The 22,011-nt window shown below is 36.6% G+C and overlaps 1 protein-coding gene across 1 annotated transcript in view; it reads left to right on the top strand.

Moving 5' to 3' along the window:
* CDS1 (CDP-diacylglycerol synthase 1) overlaps positions 1 to 21,407 on the top strand; it is a 65,049-nt gene extending 43,642 nt beyond the window's left edge. Inside the window, exons 6-13 of the mRNA XM_058547429.1 lie at positions 1,137 to 1,195; positions 3,450 to 3,532; positions 5,327 to 5,414; positions 7,951 to 8,019; positions 9,921 to 10,073; positions 12,189 to 12,308; positions 14,883 to 14,986; positions 18,756 to 21,407. Of these exons, the coding sequence (XP_058403412.1) occupies positions 1,137 to 1,195; positions 3,450 to 3,532; positions 5,327 to 5,414; positions 7,951 to 8,019; positions 9,921 to 10,073; positions 12,189 to 12,308; positions 14,883 to 14,986; positions 18,756 to 18,885 (806 nt within the window). The 3' untranslated portion in view covers positions 18,886 to 21,407. The remainder of the gene's footprint in view (positions 1 to 1,136; positions 1,196 to 3,449; positions 3,533 to 5,326; positions 5,415 to 7,950; positions 8,020 to 9,920; positions 10,074 to 12,188; positions 12,309 to 14,882; positions 14,987 to 18,755) is intronic.
* Positions 21,408 to 22,011: the final 604 nt, after the last annotated feature.

Below are 22,011 nucleotides of genomic sequence, written 5' to 3' on the forward strand. Positions count from 1 at the left end.
GTAGTATCAACCTTGCTTACTCTAGTGGGTAGAATTGCCGTGGTGAGTAGAACTTAGATATACAAAGTCTAGTATTTCTTTCAGATGGGACAGATTAGTTGACAATTCATTTTCTGTCTCAGAGAACTCAGTCTCTAAAGATGTTGCAGAACAGAATGCATGGTGACTGTTTATGTGAAATTAAACTTGGTGCATGCATTTCCAATATTTACCTCTTAAAAAAAAACCTCTAGAAGTTTACTGATATATTGGGCAAAAAGTACTTCATATTGCCTCCCATTATTTTAGTATATGATTATTAGATTTCACTTAATTAGGTTGAATTTTTATTTAGTAAAATGTCATTGTAATAAATCTGTAGGATGTAAACATAAACACGGATGCTGTTTGTAAATCTTGAAAGTATTGAGTATTATATTTTACTATAATTATTATAATACGGTTCTAAGAAATTTCAAGTCACTCTTCACCTGAATCTTGCTGATAATGGTTTATGGAACCATATGACTCTTGAGGGTCAGTAGGAGCTGAGGGTTTACCTGCTTTCTAGCCCTGTGATCCTCAGTAAATTAATAAAGTCCTTTGTGCATTTTTCTTCGTCTGTAACATGGAGATAATAATAGGTACCTATATCATAGGGATGTTGGAAGGATTAAATGAGTTAATACTTATAAAATGCTTAGCCAAGAGCCTGGAACATAACAAGGTTCAATAGATGTCAGCTGCCGTCATAATTATTATTAATTTTTGTATTATGTATTTGTATTCAGTCTCTGTTGAAACACTCTGTGCACATACTTGATGGATTGATATAGCAAATCAATTTTATTTAACTGAAATTCAAGATCTGTTTTTCCATGTTCACATATTAGCGAGGGACTAATTCACTTAATTAAAGCAGGAGATGTTTATTGAATTTATGCCATGGAATATATTAGGCATTTTGGAGAATACAAGATCGTTTCCTTCAAGAAACTTTTACTTAAAATGCTTAATATAAGAGTCGGAGAGATGGCATATGAATACGTGGCTAAAGTGTACCTAGATGTGGTATAGAAAATTGGCTTCTTTGAGCTCAGCGAGGCTTACACTTTGTAACAAATTGCACAACGAGCACATGTTTTGTTCTTGAACAGGTTTCTGCATGTTTGTGCTGAGCTTGGTGAAGAAGCATTATCGCCTGCAGTTTTACATGGTGTGTATTAAGCATTATTCTCTAGTCACTATCTGTAAGAAAAACCCTTACCTTTAATTTTTTTTCTCCAATGAGAAAATATAATCTAATCTGCTAGTTATTTCTTGCCTGAATGTGAGGGATATTTCAGTTTTAGATGACTATTAAATACAAAAGGTTGAAGTGGAAAATTTTTTGAGGTTTTAAAAATTCTAATGGTTTTCAAAGTTTCCTAAAAACTTTTTCTTTGAATATTTTCAAAGGCTATAAAATTAAAATCAAGTATTTGGATTCTCTAAATCTGTAGAAATTTGAAGCGTTTCCATAGTCTCCTGAACAGTTAGTAAGTCTGAGAAACATTGACCATATTTTTCTATGGAAAGTGACTATGTTTACTTGCTCTTAGCATGGAGCATATATTTTCTTGGTAGCTGTGGTTAGTCATACAGTTGCATAATTCTTTTTGACCTAAGGTACTTTATTCGGTGTATCATTAAACAGTGTTCAGTGTTTTATGAAATTTATCACTGTATATGATGAACTTGTTTCCTTTCAAGGTAGCTAATTATAAGACACTAAAATGCAAAATGTAGTATTTAGATCTGTGAATTCAGGTATTAGTAAGGCTTGTTTTGGATTTGGGATATATTTCCTATTCTTTATGTCTTGCTTTTCTCCATTAAGACATCCTGCTGAGCATTATCGCTGGCAAATTGTAGTATTTCTTACATTTTTAATTTCTGGGGATCTTGAGAGGAAAGAGTAAAATCTTCAGTGAAAATCTAGAAACCATCAAGACAAATTAGAAATAATAGAATCTCTTAAGCAGTCTATACAGAAGCTGAAATATAATGATGTACATCTGAAATTTACAGTGTTATAAACCAATATCGATAAAATAATTTTTAAAAAAATAAAAAAAACTGGTGTACATATGTACAATGAAATACTACTTAACAATGAAAAGGAAGAAATCATTGATATATGCAACAAGGTTGAATCTCAAAAGAATTACACTGAATAAAAGAAGACAGCAAAAGAGTTCTTGTATGATCCTATTTATATAAAATTATAGAAAATCAAACTAGTTTTATATAAAATTTTAGAAAATACTAACTAATTGACAGAAAGCAGTTTAGTGATTGCTTGAGGATTGGGGGTGGGGATGGTTTACAAAAGGTCACAAAAAACTTTTAGGAATGATGGATATGTTCACTATCTTGGTTTGGTGATGGCCTTATGGGTCTATACATATGTCAAAACTCATGAAATTATACACTCTAATTTCTAGTTTCTAGTTTATTGTAATAATTTCTAGTTTATTGTATGTCAATTATATATCAATAAAGCTGTAAAAAAAAGAAATAATAGAATCTCCTATGAAAATATAAATGGTGCCTATTGGAAAAAAATCATTTATGAATTTTGAAGCAACAAGGTAAAAGAGAATTGGATCTTTTAAGCAGATAAAAATAAAACAACCAAGATAATGTATTGTTTGCTGAAAAGGGCAACAGGTTTATTATGAATAAATCAAAATCCTAAGAATTTTGAAAAGTCATTTTATAAATTCCAATCAAAATTATGAGACTAGTACATAGAAACATTAGCTTTTTTTTGTTCACATTCTGCCCATACTGATGATGCTAAAAGTCACTAAAGTGGCCATCTCTCAGGCTGGATGTAATTGATGAAACAGAGGCCTTTGAAAATTAGAAATTGAATACTGTCATTGAAAAGAGCTGTGAAGATCAACTTTTAAGAGTGAAAAGATGGAGTTTAAGGGCAATTGAGCCCTGCTGGTTTGAATCATTTGAAGTTAGAAATAATTCTTTATAGGAAAAATTTACCATAATAAACTCTGAAAGAAAAATAGCGCTTACCATTTTTAATAACTGCAGAATATAGCCAGAGTAAAATGTTCCTCTCTAAATGGCACAACAGCATGAACTTCTCATTATCGTTCATTTTAATCTCATGATTCAAGATTATGGCTCATATTTTATTTGTGTTTTTTAATTTAGTAGTGTATCTCAGTATTATTAGCATTCCATTTGTGTATAAATTAAGATTGCTTTGGTCAACTGTTTTCATGGTTTTAAGGTTCCACTAGGCACCAAAATGAATATAATTTACTAACAGCATTTATTTTGACCTTATCTTAGAAAATTTGACCAAAAGTCATGCTAGAAATTTGTGTTTCAAAATTGCTATTGCTTCCTGGGCTGCACTGATCTTTTGTTCACTAATTGTTGTGTTGTTGGGCTATTAACAGTTCGCATGGACTCATGTCACTTTACTGATAACAGTTACTCAGTCACATCTTGTCATCCAAAATCTGTTTGAAGGCATGATATGGTAAGGGGATGGTATTACACTGCTTTATATTTATGTCATAGCACTTTTAAAGCTCTTTCGCACTGGACAGTATCTTACAGATTTCTACTAAAATGTACTATTTGTTGTAGCTCTATTCCATTAAAATATCTTACTGAGATTTGCTTACTGTTTGACAACTGAAGACAAATGCTTTGTTAACAGCTGGGAACCTTCCTTAATCAGGTTTCAAATAAAATGCAGAAAGTCCTCATAAAATCTGCAAACAATTAATTACATTTTCAAGTGTTACTACACCTTAATGTGACTTTTTACAAAGCACAGACTTTGAAAAGAATGTATTATTTACGTGGAATGCAAAAAGAACATGAAAGTTTGCTTGCCAGCAAACAGTGTGCTGGTCATGCATTTTCTCTAGGTGAAAGTTGGGTAGGTTCTACGCTGCCTTTATATGGGAGTAGGTGTCCAGATTTCAGGTATATGGAGTTACTTGTTGTATAGCAAGGGCTTGAAGATTCAGAAAGCATTTGTATTAGTTAAAAATTAGTGTACAATTATAAAAATTATTAGTTAAAAATCAGAGTGGAGGGGCCGGCCCGGTGGCGCAAGTGGTTGAGTGCGCACGTTCCGCTGCGGCGGCCCGGGGTTCGCCGGTTCGGATCCCGGGTGTGCACCGATGCACCGCTTGTTAGGCCATGCTGTGGCGGCGTCCCATATAAAGTGGAGGAGGATGGGCATGGATGTTAGCCCAGGGCCAGTCTTCCTCAGCAAAAAAGAGAAGGATTGGCATTGGATGTTAGCTCAGGGCTGGTCCTCCTCACAAAAAAAAAAAAAAAAAAAAAAAAAATCAGAGTGGAGAAAAAGTTAAGATTTTAAGAAATCTGATATTTTCCCTATATTCTTTTTATAATTTTATTTATTTATTTCTTTTCCCCCAAAGCCCCAGTAGGTAGTTGTATGTCGTAGTGGCACATCCTTCTAGTTGCTGTATGTGGGACGCAGCCTCAGCATGGCCGGAGAAGCGGTGCGTCAGTGCGCGCCCGGGATCCGAACCCGGGCCGCCAGCAGCGGAGCGCGAGCACTTAACCGCCAAGCCGCAGAGCCGGCCCCCCTGTATTCTTTTTAAACCCATTAATTTAAAATCTTTTATAGTTGATGGGTTTTGTCATGATAAATTTATTCCCTTAACAGCTTTATGTTTTTTACCAAGGGGGGTGTGTGCGTGTAAACAATTAGAATTATTTTAAGATTGTCTTCCATATGTAGACTTTTAATTGAGGGGGAGCAGTTACTGAAATTAGTAGGTTCTGTACAATTAGTGGGGTTTAATAGACTAAGATAGAATTAAAATTGGTGTTTTCCTGAAAGAGAAGTTGTATTAAGAGCTTGGTATAAATTTATCAGATTATTCTGTCTAAACAAATGACTCATTTCCATTTTTAAAGGCTGATTTTTAAAAATTCTATATACTGTTATAACTGGTTCCTCATAAACTGAAATTTGAAAGTCCATAGCTATAGAAATTAATTATTTAATATTAAAATTAAATCAATTATTTAATATTTTCCTTAGTAATATTCTCCTAGTATGTTAATTTAGAGATTTTGCTCTGCTTAATTGCTAAATGATCAAATTTTGTTGATATTTATTGTTTCTACTAAGGTTTTGGCAAGTGTTATGTTCTGGACTAGGTGCAGTGTAAGCCAAATGGTTATTGCATTGGTTCATTATGAGTCATAACCTGTATAAATATTTGTCACTTTTCATAATCATATGGACTTGTTTCTGCTGACTTTTTTTTTTTTTTTTTTAAAGGTTCCTTGTTCCAATATCAAGTGTTATCTGCAATGACATAACTGCTTACCTTTTTGGATTTTTTTTTGGGAGAACTCCATTAATTAAGGTAATGGAAAAATATTACAAGCAAGCCACGACCATAACCTTAAAGATTAGCCACTGGAGAAAATTTCCAACAATTTGGTGCTGTTGCTGTTTTGATTTCCAAGGTGCTTTGATTTTCCTTAGCTGTACTTAGTGGCCACAGTGTAGGAGAAGCGAGCTGTATTTCCCAATGATTCCATCTGGGTTCTTCGTCAGATACTTTGTTGCTCAACAAGGTCTTGACTCCCTTCGGATCCTCTCTCGTGGAGGCACATTTCATCTTCCTGCTGGTTTCTTTCCCTTCACTCTTGTGCAATTCTTCTTTATTCCTCTCCCCGACAACCCTGTAAACAAGCCTTGCTTTGACTCTGCTCTCCCCTCAAGCTGTCTCATCCATCTCCTCCTTTACCTCCTTTTGAAAGTGTATGTTATACCTTTACCTCCTTTACCTCCTTTTGAAAGTGTATGTTATACCATCTTCATATACTCGTGTACATTTGTAAGACTTTTACACCTAACCTCATTTCAAAAAATAATTTGAGGCCCTACAATAAAATACTGATAATACAAGTAATAAGGAAAGGTTAAGATGAGGGACCTGAGCAGACCATGTTGTTCTACCTTAGATTTGGTTCTCTTGATACTCAACGGAGGCAAAGAAGGGAATGAATTAAGTTATACAGTTCTCCTTTGGGGGAAAAAAGAAACCAATTCCTCATGAAAAACTGACCTTTTTCTAGAACTGATTTCCTTAAGAAAAGCTTTTTAGTCTATACAGAAATCAAAATATAATGATGTATACCTGAAATTTATATAATGTTATAAACCAATGCTACCTCAATTTAAAAAATTAAAAATAAAAAGCTTTTCATTTGGGACTTTAGATAGGATTCACTCAATTCATATACTGGGCTAAATCTTTAATAATATTCCCACAAATTTGTTAATTGGCTGTTTCGATGTTATTATATGAAGGCAGTTTTGGAGAAACTAAGATAGTTGTTCAGTTTGTTTGTTGAGAGTGAGATGAGGGTAGCTTAGCATTCCCAGAGGAATGCGTGGATTGCCTGTCCTGCAGAAAACCTTCCATAAATTCTTGCCCACAAAGGAATCCAGCACACAGCGTCAGACTGAGCTGTAGGGATACTGGCAAGCAAGCTGTGTATTTTTTAAAAGTTTCTAAAGCTGCTTCAGCATAAGAGCAAGTGATGAAGTATTCAAGGCTTCTGTGCCGGCTGAGAAGCTTTTGGCTTAGGAAGCCTTCAGAAAGGCTGTCATGGCTGTGGAAGACTCTCACTGTCTGATGTGAACACAGATTTCTAGTGAATTTACTAGGCTGGATGCATTGTATAATATACCCAGATGTGATTAAGCAAGTTAACCCCTAAATCAATATGATATGGATCAATTTAATCCGAGAGCTATCTTTGAAATCATCACCAGGCACTTTGGAATTTGAGTCAGCTCCTACTTCATGACAATAATACTGAATTTTCCTGGGAGAGGGTGTATATCAGCCCCTTCTCTATGGCAGAATTGTTCAGATTTGTCAGGAAACCACTGCTGCCAACACTTTTGGCTTTGGGCTTTATGACCATCAGGGTGAAAGGTAGAAAGAGCTCATGTAGTTTAGCCTATCATCCATTTATCTGCAGAAACTTCCCTCTGATATTTATTTGGCTTCTGCCCCTATTGTTCCACTAAGTGGATCATCACAGAGGCCATCAGTGATCTCCTGATGACTGAATCCCCATACGTCAGTCCTTATCTTATAGGGCACCTCAGGGAGTGAGCACCATCCACTCCTAAATCTTTTCCTCTTGCCCCTGCATCACCAAGTTCCAGACTTTCCTCCGGACTTTTCTCCTTGAATGCCCCATTCACTGAGAAACAATAGCCCAAATCTGAAACAGTATCTATTCTTAGAAGCACATGTTCCTTTCTTCATGGAGACAGACATAAATTGGGACCAAAGGGAACAGAATATGTGAATACTTGTGGCGCAAATACTGTATCTGGAGCTGTGGAGTGTTTTGCCATTTCAGAAAGAAGTCTGTGGTATGCATGGCATTTTGGGAATGTATGAAAATCTAGTGTGCTGCAGTGTACATGCTTTGTTACATTCATTCTGTTTTTAGTCAGTAGTGGGTCAACGCAGACCACGTGGACTTGGAGTGAATATATCTCATCCTTATTTCCAGAACTACACTATTATGGGGGTTTATATAAGCATACAAGTCATGGGACGATTATTTCAGTATCAAGTTTATACTCCTTTGAGAAAAAAACAAATAGAGGCTGTTTGTACAAACAAACAGATATTCACAGTATGTCAAACGTTTGAGGGCCTAATACCTGTTAGACACTACTCCAGATATTTGCATAAATAAATCAGGATCATGGAATGAAGAAAAAAGAGTTGCAAAGGCATTCCAATAAGAAAAAAGTAAGGAGAGATGTACAAGGTATTGTGGGAATTCCTTGAACACAGTTTACATATGTATTTACGTGTTTTGTGAGTGCAATAACTCTTTTTAATTTTATTTGGCCTTTTTTAGTTGTCTCCTAAAAAGACTTGGGAAGGATTCATTGGCGGTTTCTTTTCCACAGTCGTGTTTGGATTCATTGTGAGTTTTACTAGGATTTTAATTTTATTTATATTTTGAAAAATGGTGGCAAGTTTAATATTCTATTCCAAACCTAAAAAATTAAACCACAAAATGCTAATAATGGATTTTTTTGAAACCCTCTAAACAGAACCTATTCTGTACCCCAGTAGCTCTCATCCTGGCCTCATATCAGAATCATCTGGGGAGCTTATACAAAATCTATGTCCCAGCCCTATCCCAGGGCAATTAACCACCCCCTCCCCCCAGCTGATTCTAATGTACAGCCAGGCTTGAGACCGCCCCCCACTGTGCTGTTGTGTTTTGGTAGTTTCTAACAGTTGTTCTGCCTTGTGGGGGCTCATAGGTGCTGGGACAGGTGGTGGCTTTGAGTAAAAGCAGAGAATGCAAATAATGATGAAGAGCTCTGCCTCCTTGATACATGCCAGCTACTTGGTTTAGTGGGTGCTTAGTGCTGTGAGCCCAACTTACAGGAAAAGCTTGTTAAAAATAATTGATGTTCACCTTTAGTCATGAATAATGGATATTGTTAATGTTTTAAAAATTAGTTTATATTTATGGAATTTAGGTGTTTATTAAAAGGTGTCTCGTGAGAATCAATAAAGATACAGTAAAATGGCTGGATATAAGATAAATATCCAAAAAAGTTACTGTTAGGAAGTTTAATTCTTTAAGAGTCTAGTTCCTGAACTAGTTCTAGTTCCTATTCAGGAATTTTGTTACTGAATTCCTATTCAGGAGGAGTAGGAGAGCAAAACATGGAGCTTTGAGAGGGAGCAAAAATACAAATAAATGGAAATGTGCCAGGTTTCTAGTTAGGAAAAGCACCATAATTTCCTGTTTAATTTATAAGTTTGGTTCATTCTCAATGAAAATTGTAACAGAATTTGATAAAATTATTGCAATGTTTATGTGGTAGATAATAATTGATAATGAGATAATTGATAAATAGAATAATAAAAAGTGATCCAGTCCTGTCCAATGTTTATATGTGTATTACAAAGCAGGGATAATTAGAACATTAAGTTAAATAATACTGCAAGAATTTGGTATTATTAAAGACTAATTTAGAAATACTGTAAAAATAGCCATGTTCCTGGAAGAAAATAAAGAGCTACCCTATAAGAATGTAATGCATGACAAAATAATGAGGAGGGAAATTATATATTTTTTTTAATAAATGATTTTGAAGAAACTGGTTGTTTGGAGGCAAAATCAGTTTATATCCATTCCTGGTGTCATATTTGCACTTCTATTAACCATTCTTGAGCAATATAATGAGGTGAATGTCTGCAAAAGAAAGAATAAACTGTTGACTAGCAATTTAAATTTATAATAAGATATTTTGTTTTATGTATCTTATTCCATGGCTGCGGACAGCTAGTTTTAAAAATTGCAGTGACGTAGCCAGGGAAAATAATTTCGTCAGAGTTTTCAGGTTTGGTTAAGAACAATAATGGTGTTTTTCACTTATACTATTTTCTTAGTAATTTTGAATCTCTGGTTATTTATTAATTGATGAAATTAGTATAACCTTTATACAATAAACTTCAGTCCTGTACTCTCCCATACTTTATAATTGTTAGCTTCTGCTAACATTAATTATGTATACTTGAGAAAAGTAAAACCTTGCTATAATGCTTGTCTAAATGTTCAAATGAGCATCTTTTTCTTTCTTTCCCCTTCTTCTTTCTATTGTGGTCATACAGAGATTATGGTCTCATTGATTTCCAAAACTTTGTTGTTTTCTAATGGCTTTTCAGTTATGACCATCCGACTTTGAAAATACATAGCAGAATGTGATTGCAAAGAAATTTTGGCATTCTGTCTCTGACCTTTCTGACACGTCAATATATATTTTTTTCATTCAATGTTTCATGAACTCTTGCTTTGTTATTCAGGCCGCCTACGTGTTATCTAAATACCAGTACTTTGTCTGCCCAGTGGAATACCGAAGCGATGTCAACTCCTTCGTTACAGAATGTGAACCCTCAGAAATTTTCCAGCTTCAGAGTTATTCACTTCCTCCCTTTCTAAAGGCAGTGTTGAGACGGGTAAGATAAACATGGTTAGGGATCCTCCATCCCAAAGATTAAGCTTCATTTAAAAGTAGGATTAAGATTTTTACAAGAAATTGATTTCTGCAGAATTTTTTACTCTATGATACAGAAGTGGTTTCACTGTCTGCTTAGCATCAATGATATATTCTATCCCCTTGTGATTTCTCTTTCTTGAACATAAAATGAATATTACTATCACAAACCAGTTGCCTATTAGGAATTTACTTACCTAATGGTTTGAATACTGATAGTAATTTATTTTGTATTTGTTTTGAAAACATTTTTCAGTATTCCTTAGGTTTCTATAAATCAAATGGGTTACAATGAGTTTCACATGTAACTGGTATGAATTGACTCAATTTAAAACTTAATTAACGCTGCAGTGAACACAGGGGTGCATGTACCTTTGCAAATTGGTGTTTTCAAGTTCTTTGGATAAATACCCTACATGCAGCCCTGTGTTCATTGCAGCGTTATTCACAATAGCCAAGACTTGGAAGCAACCTAAGTGCCCATCAAGGGACGAATGGATAAAGAAGCTGTGGTATATATACACAATGGAATACTACTCAGCCATAAGAAACGATGAAATCCAGCCGTTTGTGACAACATGGATGGACATTGAGGGTATAATGCAAAGTGAAATAAGTCAGAGGGAGAAGGTCAAATACCATATGATTTCCTTCATTAAGTAGTAGATAATAACAACAATAAACAAACACATAGGGACAGAGATTGGATTGGTTACCAGAGGGGAATGGGGGAGGGAGGAGGGTGAAAGGGATAATTTGGTACATGTGTGTGGTGATGGGTTGTAATTAGTATTTTGGTGGTGAACATGATGTAATCTATGCAGAAATAGAAGTACAATGGTGTACACCTGAAACTTTTACAATGTTATAAACCAATGTTACTGCAATAAACAAAAAATTAAAAAAAAAAAAAACTTAATTAAAATTCACCAGCTCAAAAATTCCTTGATTTTTACGGGACTTCTACTAGTATAGAAAGCTGCTGCTTCTAAAAATCAGTTTCCCTTCCAAAAGCATACTGCTGCCATTTAAAGGCAACCCTGTGGTCTCACACTGAAGGATGCTGACATGCTGTTCAGTTAGAACCCTGCTGATCTATGTCATCAGGACTGGTGGGTGGTTGGTTCAAGTGGGGAATCAAATAATTGTGTGTGTGTGCACACGTGCACATGTGTTTATCTGAAACATTTTATTTTTAACTAAAGTCCATAATTTTTGAGAAATAGGTTAACCAGCAAATTATTTCTCTCCTTGAGCGCTCAATACATGGATCCCAACAATTGTTTTCAATATCCAAGTCATCTGTTATCTGTGATAAAACTTTTTGATACTGCCAGTCTTTGATAAGGGGCAAGGCCATTGCTTTGAGAACAGGTCCAAAGATTGGTGGTAGCAATGATCTTTCTTAAACCACACCCGTTATGCACTGTCTGCAGTTTGTGGTTTCAGTTTATTTAAAGTGGAGCAAAGACTGAGAATTTACAAAATAATTTGCAGAATTCTTTTCAGTTTTTATGATCTCTCTACATCTTTTATAATCATCTTGCTGATGCTCATTTTGGTAGTCTTTTTTAAGCAACTTATTGTCACCTGTTTTCGCAGCATTTAACTTAGTTTTAAGACAAAGACCAACTTTTCCCTCATTTTGTCATATAAAATTAAACTGAAATAAAATACAAAATTAGAATACATTATATAATTACAAAAACAAAGTACTACTGGTAAAAAACAAATTCAGAAATTAACTGATTCTTGGTAAGCCTACAACTTAAGTGTTGTGGAAGTTTCTAGAAGAACTAGAAAGTAGCCTATCAGCTGCAAGATTTTAGTGTGCCAGGTGCTGTCGATATGCTTATAGGGGGAATGGAGAGAGCTGGCTAAGTAGAGGATGGTAATGAGAACTTACAATATATTTTTCTCCCGTGATCCTGCAAGTTTGTGAAATTAACAAAAATGTGGTATATGCTTTGACTTACTGTTTATATCATGGTTCTTAGTTTGGATGGCATGCTCAAATGCAATTTTAATGCAGTTAGTCTCAATCCAACCTCCCCGCCCCCATTTTTTTTCTCTTCAGGAAACAGTGAGCTTGTACCCTTTCCAGATACACAGCATTGCTCTTTCAACGTTCGCATCTTTGATTGGCCCATTTGGAGGCTTCTTTGCCAGTGGATTCAAAAGAGCTTTCAAAATCAAAGTGAGTGTTTAGATTTTTTGTTGCGTTATTAGAGAATATAATTAGAGAATCTAATATGGTTGGAATTTGGTTCTCTATTGGTCTTGCACATTAAACCCCGGGAAAAACTTTTACATCCTATTTGTTTCAGCCTCACAGAAACGCTTCCTGGCTGATTTGAGGGTACTCTTTCTTGTTAGGTTTTGATCATGCCATGTTAATACATTTTGAAATGTCATCTCAGCCTCTTATAGAAATGGCATCTGTCACCTAATGTTGGGACAGACACAGAATCTTGGTCCTTTAAGTGCTCATCCAAGAATCCAGCCACAAATTGTCTGAAGTTTAGTGTCTTGCTATAATCTCACATGAACGGATGTGCAGTGGAACCTTTGAATATGTAACTGTCCATTCTACTAGATCAGGGATCAGCAAATTCTTTCTGTAAAGGGGCAAATTATATGTTTGTTAATCATATCGCAACTACTCAACTCTGAACTCTGCCATTGTAACGTGAAAGCCCTGTGGACAACACAGTCATGCACTGCTTAATGACGTTTTGGTCAACAAAGGACCCATTATACGATGGTGGTCGCATAAGATTAGTACCATACAGCCTAGATGTGTAGTAGGCTACACCATCTAGGTTTGTGTAAGTACATTCTATGATGTTCTAACTGACGAAATCACCTAACTTGGCATTTCTCAGAAGATATCCCTGTTGTTAAGTGATGGCATGACTATATGTCAATGAATGGGCATGGCTGGGTTTTTTTTTTTTGTTTTTTTGTTTTGTGAGGAAGACCAGCCCTGAGCTAACATCCAATGCCAATCCTCCTCTTTTTTGCTGAGGAAGACTGGCTCTGGGCTAACATCTGTGCCCATCTTCCTTATATGGGACGCCACCACCGCATGGCTTAACAAGCGGTGCATCGGTGCACGCCTGGGATCTGAACCGGCGAACCCCAGGCCGCTGCAGCAGAGCACGCACACTTAACCGCTTATGCCACCGGGCTGGCCCCCATGGCTGGGTTTTAATAAAACTTTATTTAAAAAAACAGGCAACGGGCTGGATTTGGTCTGTGGGACATAATTTGCTGATCCCTATTCCAGATACTTAAAATTTTATCACTGTGTTTTATTTAATTAGATTCTTATAAAGTGACATATATTTGCCCTATTATCTCAGCTCTCCTCAGATGGCTTCACTAAGTTAAGAGTGAATGTTGTGCCATTAGGAGTTGGAGAGTGGCTACTGAAGGTGGGGTGCTCAGGGCAGGCCTCTCTGAGGAAGTGGCATTTGGTCAGGGATCTGAGGAAAGGAGGAGGAGGAGTCCTGCAGAGAAATCTAAGGAAGGGAGTTTCAGCAAGTGCACAGGAGTGGAGGAGCTTAACTTGTTCAAAGGGGAGCAAGAACCGTGTGCTGTGGTAGAGAGTAGAAGATCAGACTGCAGAGGTTGGGGCCAGATCACATAGGACCCCAGGGCCAATTAATTAATTAATGGACTCTGAGCACTTGCAACGGGGAAGAGACTATGTGAGGTGGAATGCAGCATACAGAAGCGTATAAGATGTTGTCCCTGCTCTCCAGATGCTCACCACCTACCAGGGGGGATGATACACGCCCACAAAGAACCACAGGAACAGCCGTGCGTGACAAGTGTCCTGTAAAGGTTGCAAATAGCAGAGCGGAATTGAGTAACCGTGGCACTCTCGTGCTTTGGTTAGTAGGGAAGAGAAGGAAGGAAATGTGTTGGCAAAAATTAACCAAAGACTATTTCAATAGTTGTTTTAAACAGAGAAATGTATATTTAGAATGGTATTTTCTTTAATGGTCTCCAGTCCAAAGTTTCTTGCTGAATGGTGAGATTTTTTTTGCATGTCTGAAATGAAGGTGTAATTGCTGTTGCATTTTAGATGTTTTTAGGTTGCCTGAGTACACTAGAAGAGCAATTAGTCATTTCCATTTCCTGGGCACTCAGACATGTGGATATATCTGTATAGAGTCAATTTGCAGAGCCTTACTAACCATTCCCTTAATTTGGCCATTTAATGGACTAACATGTCTCAAATGAACTATCTATTTTGATTTTCTTTTTACCCCAATACTTAAAAAAAGAAGAAGGAATATTTATCATAGTAGTGAAATGTTTATTTCTGGGTAAGAACTATTAGGATAAACATGAATTCGAACCAGTTGTACATCTGTCAACAACACATTAAACTAGCTCCCCAAATAGTCTCTGGTTAAACAGAAAAGTAGGCTATAACAATATTAGATTAGTAGTAGCTGATAGCACTTTTGATTTAGAAAAAGTTTTATTAACTAAAAACTGTTAGTGTTAGATTTAATTAATATTTAATTAGTGTTATTTGAATGTTACTGATCAATTCAGAATCATTCTAACATGGCCGCATGATCGAAAGGTGTGGTTCTAATCTGTTGGACATGTTCTAATAAGTTTGTATTTAGTGGGAAAATCCAATAGTAAAGTATTTTCCTTAGAGTTCATGATGCCAGAGACATTTACAGATAGGAGTTTTATAGCAGGTGATTTTTTGAGAATTTGCTAATATCTTTGTTTGTTTCTGAAGGATTTTGCAAACACCATTCCTGGACATGGCGGGATAATGGACAGATTTGATTGTCAGTATTTGATGGCAACTTTTGTGCATGTGTACATCACAAGTTTTATAAGGTACTTTTAGATTTTTAAGAGATGTTTTATTCGGTGATTTCTTTGAGTTCTCATTTCCGTAGGCATTAATTTGAACGTTACTTTTTCTGGCAGTGGTAATCTATAATCAAAAGGGAATGGAGTCCCCGGAGTTGTGTCACACTGTAGCTCTGAGCAGTATGGTTAAATTATAATTATTTTACATACATTAGGATAACTTAAAAAAACAATATATATCATTGTCTTTAATAGAGCCGAGTTAAAATCCAGTTAATGTGGATGATAATGGATTTGGGACATGAGGAGATTTAATTGCTCAACTGTGGGCATTACAGGGATAGTGAATGCTTAGAGTTAAAAAGGAGGAGGACATAATTCGTCCAGTCTGCCAGTTATTGCTTGAGTGCCTGTTATGTGTTGGGGAATGTTCTAGGCATGGATATAGCAGAGGACAAAATAAACCAAGGCTCTGCCCTTGGAGCTTACATTCTTGTCGGGGAGTTGGAGCCATAAAGGGCAGAAGTGGACAATAAACAAATAAATACAGCTTGTTAGGTGGTTATAAGTGCCATGGAGAAAAATAAAGCAGGCCAGGGGATTACGGTTGTGTGGGAGGTGGAGAGGTGTGGTAGGGTAAGTGGAGGGCTGTTGCTATTTTATATGCAGTAGTTTATTCTTGTTATTAAACGTTAATGTTTTGGATCTGCCCTAAAACGCCAGTTTGGGGTGTGAAAGCTAACCACATCGACCATATGTTAACTTTCTTTTCCATAGTCTCTACTAGTACCTGAGCCATAGAAAACATGTATTTCCTTCACTGAGTTATTTGGAGAGAAACTCGTATTTATAGATCCCTAAATACACATTTTAAATATATACCCATAGCGATGTGAGAATTTTTGTATTAATTTTTATTTTTCTTGAGAAATCTTGTTAGGAGTTTATCTATTTCATTAATCTTTGTGAAGGATCAAATTCTGGCTTTGTTAACTTTATTGTATATTTGTCTTCTATTTTATTGATATTCACTCTCATCTTTCATTAGGTTCCACTTGCTGTTCTTTTTTCAAGCTTCTTGAGATAAAGCTTAGATTATTGATTTTCACCTTTCTTGTCTAATACGTTCATCTAAAACTGTAAATTTCCTCTTAAGTACTGCTTTACTCTCATCTTACGTGTTATATTTTTATTTTCATTATTCAGTTATAAATATTTTCTGATTTCCAGTATTATGTCTTTTGACATGTGGATTGTTTGGAAGTTTATTGAATAGTTTCCAAACAAATGGAGATTTTCTCATTCTCCTTCCTTTATTGATTTTTGTCTTAATTCCACTATGGTCAGAACACATACTCTTTTATTATGTCAGGATTTAGTATCTGTCGAGACGGCCCAGCACATTGTCTACTCAGGTACACGTTCCACGCACACATGGAATGCATGAGCATTTTGCAGTGTCTGGATGTAGTGTCGTCTCTGTCAATTAGGTGAAGTTTAGCTAAATCTTCTGTACTGATTTTTTGGTTTGTTTTTTCCATCTGCTCATTTTATCAGTCATGAAGAGAGCTTTGTCAAAATCCCCCATTGTGATTATAAATAGACCTACTCCTATTTTTAGTTCTGTCAGTGTTTGCTTTATATATTTTGAGGTTGTATTAGTATGTACACGTTTAGGACTCTCATATCTCCCTGTTGAATCACTCCTAATGTCATTATATAATGTCTGTCTTTATATACTACTTGCCTAAAGCCTATTTTGTTGGATATTAGAATAGCTACATCAGCCTTCTTTTAGTTAGTGTTTGCATAGTATTTCTTTGTCTATCCTGTCATTTTTTGCATTCCTTTATCCTTATATTTAAAGTGTTTATGTTTTCTAACAAGCATATAGCTGGATTTTGTTTGTTTTTTATAATCCAGGTGACAATCTTTGTCTTTTTAATTGGAGTATTTAATCCATTTGCATGTGATTTATTTACTAATATATTTGAGTATTAGTAATCACTGGTTAAATCTTTATTTTGAGAAGGTGGCAGCTTTTAGGGCATTAACTTGTACTTTTACCTTTCTTTTTTGATCTGCTATTCTTTCAGCAGAGAGAAGTCATGCTGAGCCTTGTTGTCCACTATTTGAAAGCAAATATTTAGACTATCAGAAATACAGTGCTAGTGCCAGTTTGCAGCTAGCTGGGAGCACCTGCTGACATAATTTTGCATTTAGCTGAACTTGCTAGAATAGCCTTCCTTTTCTCTGTGGGCCCTATGAAGTTGCTGAATCTTTTGAAGAAATGTAAGACAAGTTGTGTCCTGACTTGAGTAGACTGAGGCCATGAGAGACATGTGGCCGCAGTGTTTTTGGCAAATGAGCTGAGCCACATGCACAAAGGTGACCCATGGGATGGCTAATCTGCCCTATTGTCCAATTTTTTAAATCCAAGATTTTCATTGTGATATCAGTGTATAATAGCAGACATTTCTTTGTTGCTGGGTTTTCTACTTCTTACAATTCCATTTGAACTGCACAGTCCTTATTTTAAGTCATAAATTTAATTACCATCTAAATATTTTCCTCAGAATTCTGTGCCATTCTCCATATAGTACTTATGCCTTGCTTTTCCTGTTGGATTTTACTACTTGCTCTCCACAAAAAGTATTACTCTGCTTTTCCTATTCAAGTAGACTGCAGAAATTGCAAAGAACAACGACACATATATGTTAAAATCTGAGTTAGGTTCATTCTGAATTTGACAAAATAGCACTTTAGAAGTGTAAGTAGAGAAACACAGGGGATCTTCAGTTTATAAATGGGTTGAGTTCTCGAGTCCAGGGGTGGGGAATTGGCATCCCCTGACTGTGGTCGTGTCCCTGTTTGGGACCTTTTCCGACCCAGAGTGCACTGCTGAAGGTGCAGAGAGAAGACCTGGAGCAGGGACGTTGGCGGAGCTCACCCAGAGGGGCGCTAGGTAAGGGGAGGCGCCTGCACTGGCTGCTGCCATACGTGTTGGCGAGTAGAGTGCGTCGTACCACTGCCTGATGGTTACTTACACTCTTCCTGGGCTCCTTTCCTCCCCACTGGGACTGCTGGGGAGGTGGGTGAGGAGGCCAGGGCTCTCCCCTTGCCCCTCTTCCTTTCACCTAGAGCAGATCTGCTCTCATTTTGTTTCCTATATTGGGGTTTACCTAAGACTTTCTGTGGACAAAGGCTGTGGCACCTGTTGTAGATCCTGGGTAGGGGCTTCAGTGCCAGGCTCAGGGCCTTTGTGACCTGTCTCTTGAACATTCATAGTTCCCCGGGGTATTTCTTAACAAAATACCTTCCATTGTCTGAACTTTCTTTGAAGCTAAAAATTTAAATTATATTTTCATGTTCTCTTTTGGTTTATCTTCACGCACCAGGAATTTTGCTCCTTTCCCTCCAGGACAGTTTCTGTGTCTTGTCCAATCTCAGGATTCGTTATCTATCGCCACCTCAACACAGGTTGCCCTTTTGACAATTTTTGTAAAACTTAGATCTGCGCCCCCTAAATTACCTCGTATTGTTCCTGGGTTCTATGTTTGTACATTCTTCCCACATCTAGACGGTACGCCTCTCAACGCAGAAGAGTTCTGGGGTTTTTCTCCCCTCGACACTAACATTGGGCATTGAAGTGAGCTCTGACCAAGAGTTGTTTCAGTTCTGTGAAGATTGCTACTCTGTACTCAAATGCATGGTTTATCTTAAATTGCCAGTATTATGCTTCCTTTAGCTCCCTTACAATGGCCTGCGCTTGTCTTTTCTGCTCTGTTGTCAGGGGTCCAAATCCCAGCAAAGTGCTGCAGCAGTTGTTGGTGCTTCAGCCCGAGCAGCAGTTAAATATATATAAAACGCTGAAGACCCACCTCATCGAGAAAGGAATCCTACAGCCCACCCTGAAGGTATAGCTGGATCCAGAGAGGGAAGGACTATAAGGAATTCTACAGAAAAGCACTGACAGATGAAATTTTGTACTTGTACAGAGAAATGGTTAAAAATGCAATAGATGGAAGTTTTACACACGTGAATGTTTCTTCTCTGAAATTACTGTGAATTTAACAAACACTTACTTGATCTAAGTTATGAAATAAGTAGCAAATTGCCAGCAAAATATCCTGTACTTTTTCTAAAGTGTATATTCTGATGTTAACTTCCTTCCCCTCACTTGCTAAGTTTCATAATTTAAAAGACTTGTGTTGTAAAGAGTCAAACACTATAAAAGGAGCAAATTGAGGATGTCTTAAGATTGCACCTGGCAGTGTGCCGTTTGCACAAATATTTACTTTTGCATTTGGAGCTGCTCTTAATTTTAGCAAAATGTTTTATGTAAGGCAAAACAGGAAGTTAGTTCTCCTGTACTTCCTCCTCTTTTAGTCTGAAGTATTTTCTGAAGGGCTGAGTTGGATCTCTCCGGAAAAAAAAAAAAAAAAAAAAAACGATTGTCCACTTTTCAAAGAAATAAGTAATCATTTGCCAGGGAAAAACATTCTGCTTTTAGGTAGGTTTGAAATTCAAGAGAAGGAGGCTAAAATGTCTACATTATTGGCTTGCCAGAAAGAGTGGACACTAAACTCTACTTCTGATAAAATTGTTTGGAAAAACATGACCTTGTAAAAACTTTTCAAGAGAAACAAGGGAGAATTTTGCTATGAAAAACATAACGTACGCATCCTCCACAGATGATCTCAACCGACACCAGTAGCTCAGGAGGCAGCGTAAGACAGTGACACACGGCATGGGCCGCCTCTTGGTCGAGTTCTCTGCTTTTACTTGTTTCGCTGTGAACTTGTTTACATAAGTTCTGTAGCCACGAACACATAAGATCAACATACAGGGTAGCGAGTAGGGGTAGTGGCTGAAGGAGAGCAGGGGTGCTCGGCTGAGCTCAAGTGACCCGTCCCCAGATGGGGCTCTGTGTCCTGGGTCCCTCCCTGCTGGTTCCCTGTGCAGCCCCACTGGTCACTCACCTGGGAAGAAAGAAGATCTGCCTGGAAACCAACCCCAGACCAACTCTATGGTAGCGGCTAATCTTTGTCTCCTTCTTCTTCATATCATGTCATAAAATCTGAAGACATCAGCTGATTATTTTTTTCCTCTGACAATGAAAATCAAGCAGAAGTGATTCCCACCAAGAACAAAAAGCACACGAATGCCAAACCTTTCCTTTGGTGGACTGGACACTAACCAGATGAGAATAAATTTCTTGTGAGTGAATGTAAATAAGCTACTGTTGCTGTGGGCTCTCTACAACCATATTTATTGTATTGAACAGTCAGCACTAAACCTTCAAAAATTGCCTAGTGCTCCTTGGGTAAATGTTGAGAGAAGAGAAATAGATATATTTTAAAGAAGGTTTTGCTAATGGAAAGAGTAAATATTTTTGTTTAAATTAGAAACAGATTTCAATTATTTTATATTTCTGTTCTACTACTGTCCCTAAAATAAAAGATTGTAGATATGCCTGGGTTCCCCAGATGTAATCTGTAACTAACAGCTTCATCATGTGTACCACATGATCATAGTAGATATAGTTAAACTCAGTACCAAGAGTCTGATGTTGTGGTTTGGCATGCATTTGGTCAGTTCATCACCACTGGATGTGTTCCGTCAGCGTTATTTCACACTGTTCCAAAAAAACCTAGAATTGGTGTTGGAAATGTTATTACAGGAGGGAATGATCACTTTTAAAATCAGGCTAGCTACAAGTTAATTTAAATCTCTCATTTTTATTTGCCTCATTAAAAGCTCCAAATGTTGACCATAAAAGAATTTAGCATACTAAAGTTTAAAAAATAAAATGAAAATTCTGTAATAGGAACTTACGGTGAAAACTTGGTGCTTTGCATGATAAGAACTCCTTGGAGACAAAGTTCCCTCTGCATTTTTCTTTAAAGTGATTGGTGAGGCACTGCAATACAGAATTATAAGAGCGCATTACTGAATACGTGTATTATAAAGTCAATATTACTATAAACAAAATATGAAGCTAGAAATATTTGGGGTCACAGTAATAGCGTTCCTCAAATATACTTATAGAGTTGGCTGTACATTATTCTATATGTAAAAAAGTAAATTCTTAATTTTAACAGTTCTAAAGATTAACCTTTTTAGTGTACTTTTATAGCATGTATATTAAAATAGAATATATTTTAGCAAAAGATTGCCATAAAACCCTGACTGACCATTTTTATATTTGCCCTGTGAAGAGGGCTTAAATTTCAGTATAGCAATGTGGTGGCAGAGAAGTGAAAGACTAGGAATTTCCTTCACAGTCACGGCTCATTGTTCCCAATTTGCTCTTTGGGGAGGTACTTGAATGGTATTCATTGCTTGACTTTTTAACCTGTGGGATGCAAATGTTTTCTCTGCTTTTCCCCTTGAGGTGGTGCATATACATTTACTGTCTGAGAATAAAAAGACCACACACACACACCCTTGTTTTTTGCATTTTTAGTATTTCTTCATTTGTACTTTGGTTTGAAGAAAGATAGTATCATCTTGTTCAGTAAAAAAGAACAAGTAGAAACTGTATACACACACACACACACACACACACACTATATATGGGCGGGAGATAGCTTGTGATATGTGTCAATCACTTCTCTGAATCTTTTACTGAACTTGAGATAGGAAAATAAAACGGAAACAAATCACATTTTGACTTTGTTGTGCCCTTTTCTCATTGGAGAATAAACATTCATTCATTCAACTAGTGTTTACAAAATGATGGCAGATATATGTAAGTGTTGTATATTGTGTGTATTCCATCACCAACACCCACAGTGACATCTTCAGGGCTGGGGATAAATAAATTCTGGTGATGATTGAACATGTCTGTTTGTCAAGAGGGGATGTGCTCTTAATAGAAAGAGCACTGAATTTCTGTGGTACTTTCCACAGTTTATAATGACACATTTATTTTTGTGACTCTCTGATCCAGTCCCCACGAGAGCTTTAAGCTATGTGGATGCTAAATAGTGTCTGTTTTGATCGGCCATTGTGTTCCCAGGGTCGGGCTCAAGGCTGCCACACCT

Source organism: Diceros bicornis, chromosome 8, assembly GCF_020826845.1.
Source record: "Diceros bicornis minor isolate mBicDic1 chromosome 8, mDicBic1.mat.cur, whole genome shotgun sequence".
In the NCBI taxonomy this organism is placed as follows: Eukaryota; Metazoa; Chordata; class Mammalia; order Perissodactyla; family Rhinocerotidae; genus Diceros; species Diceros bicornis.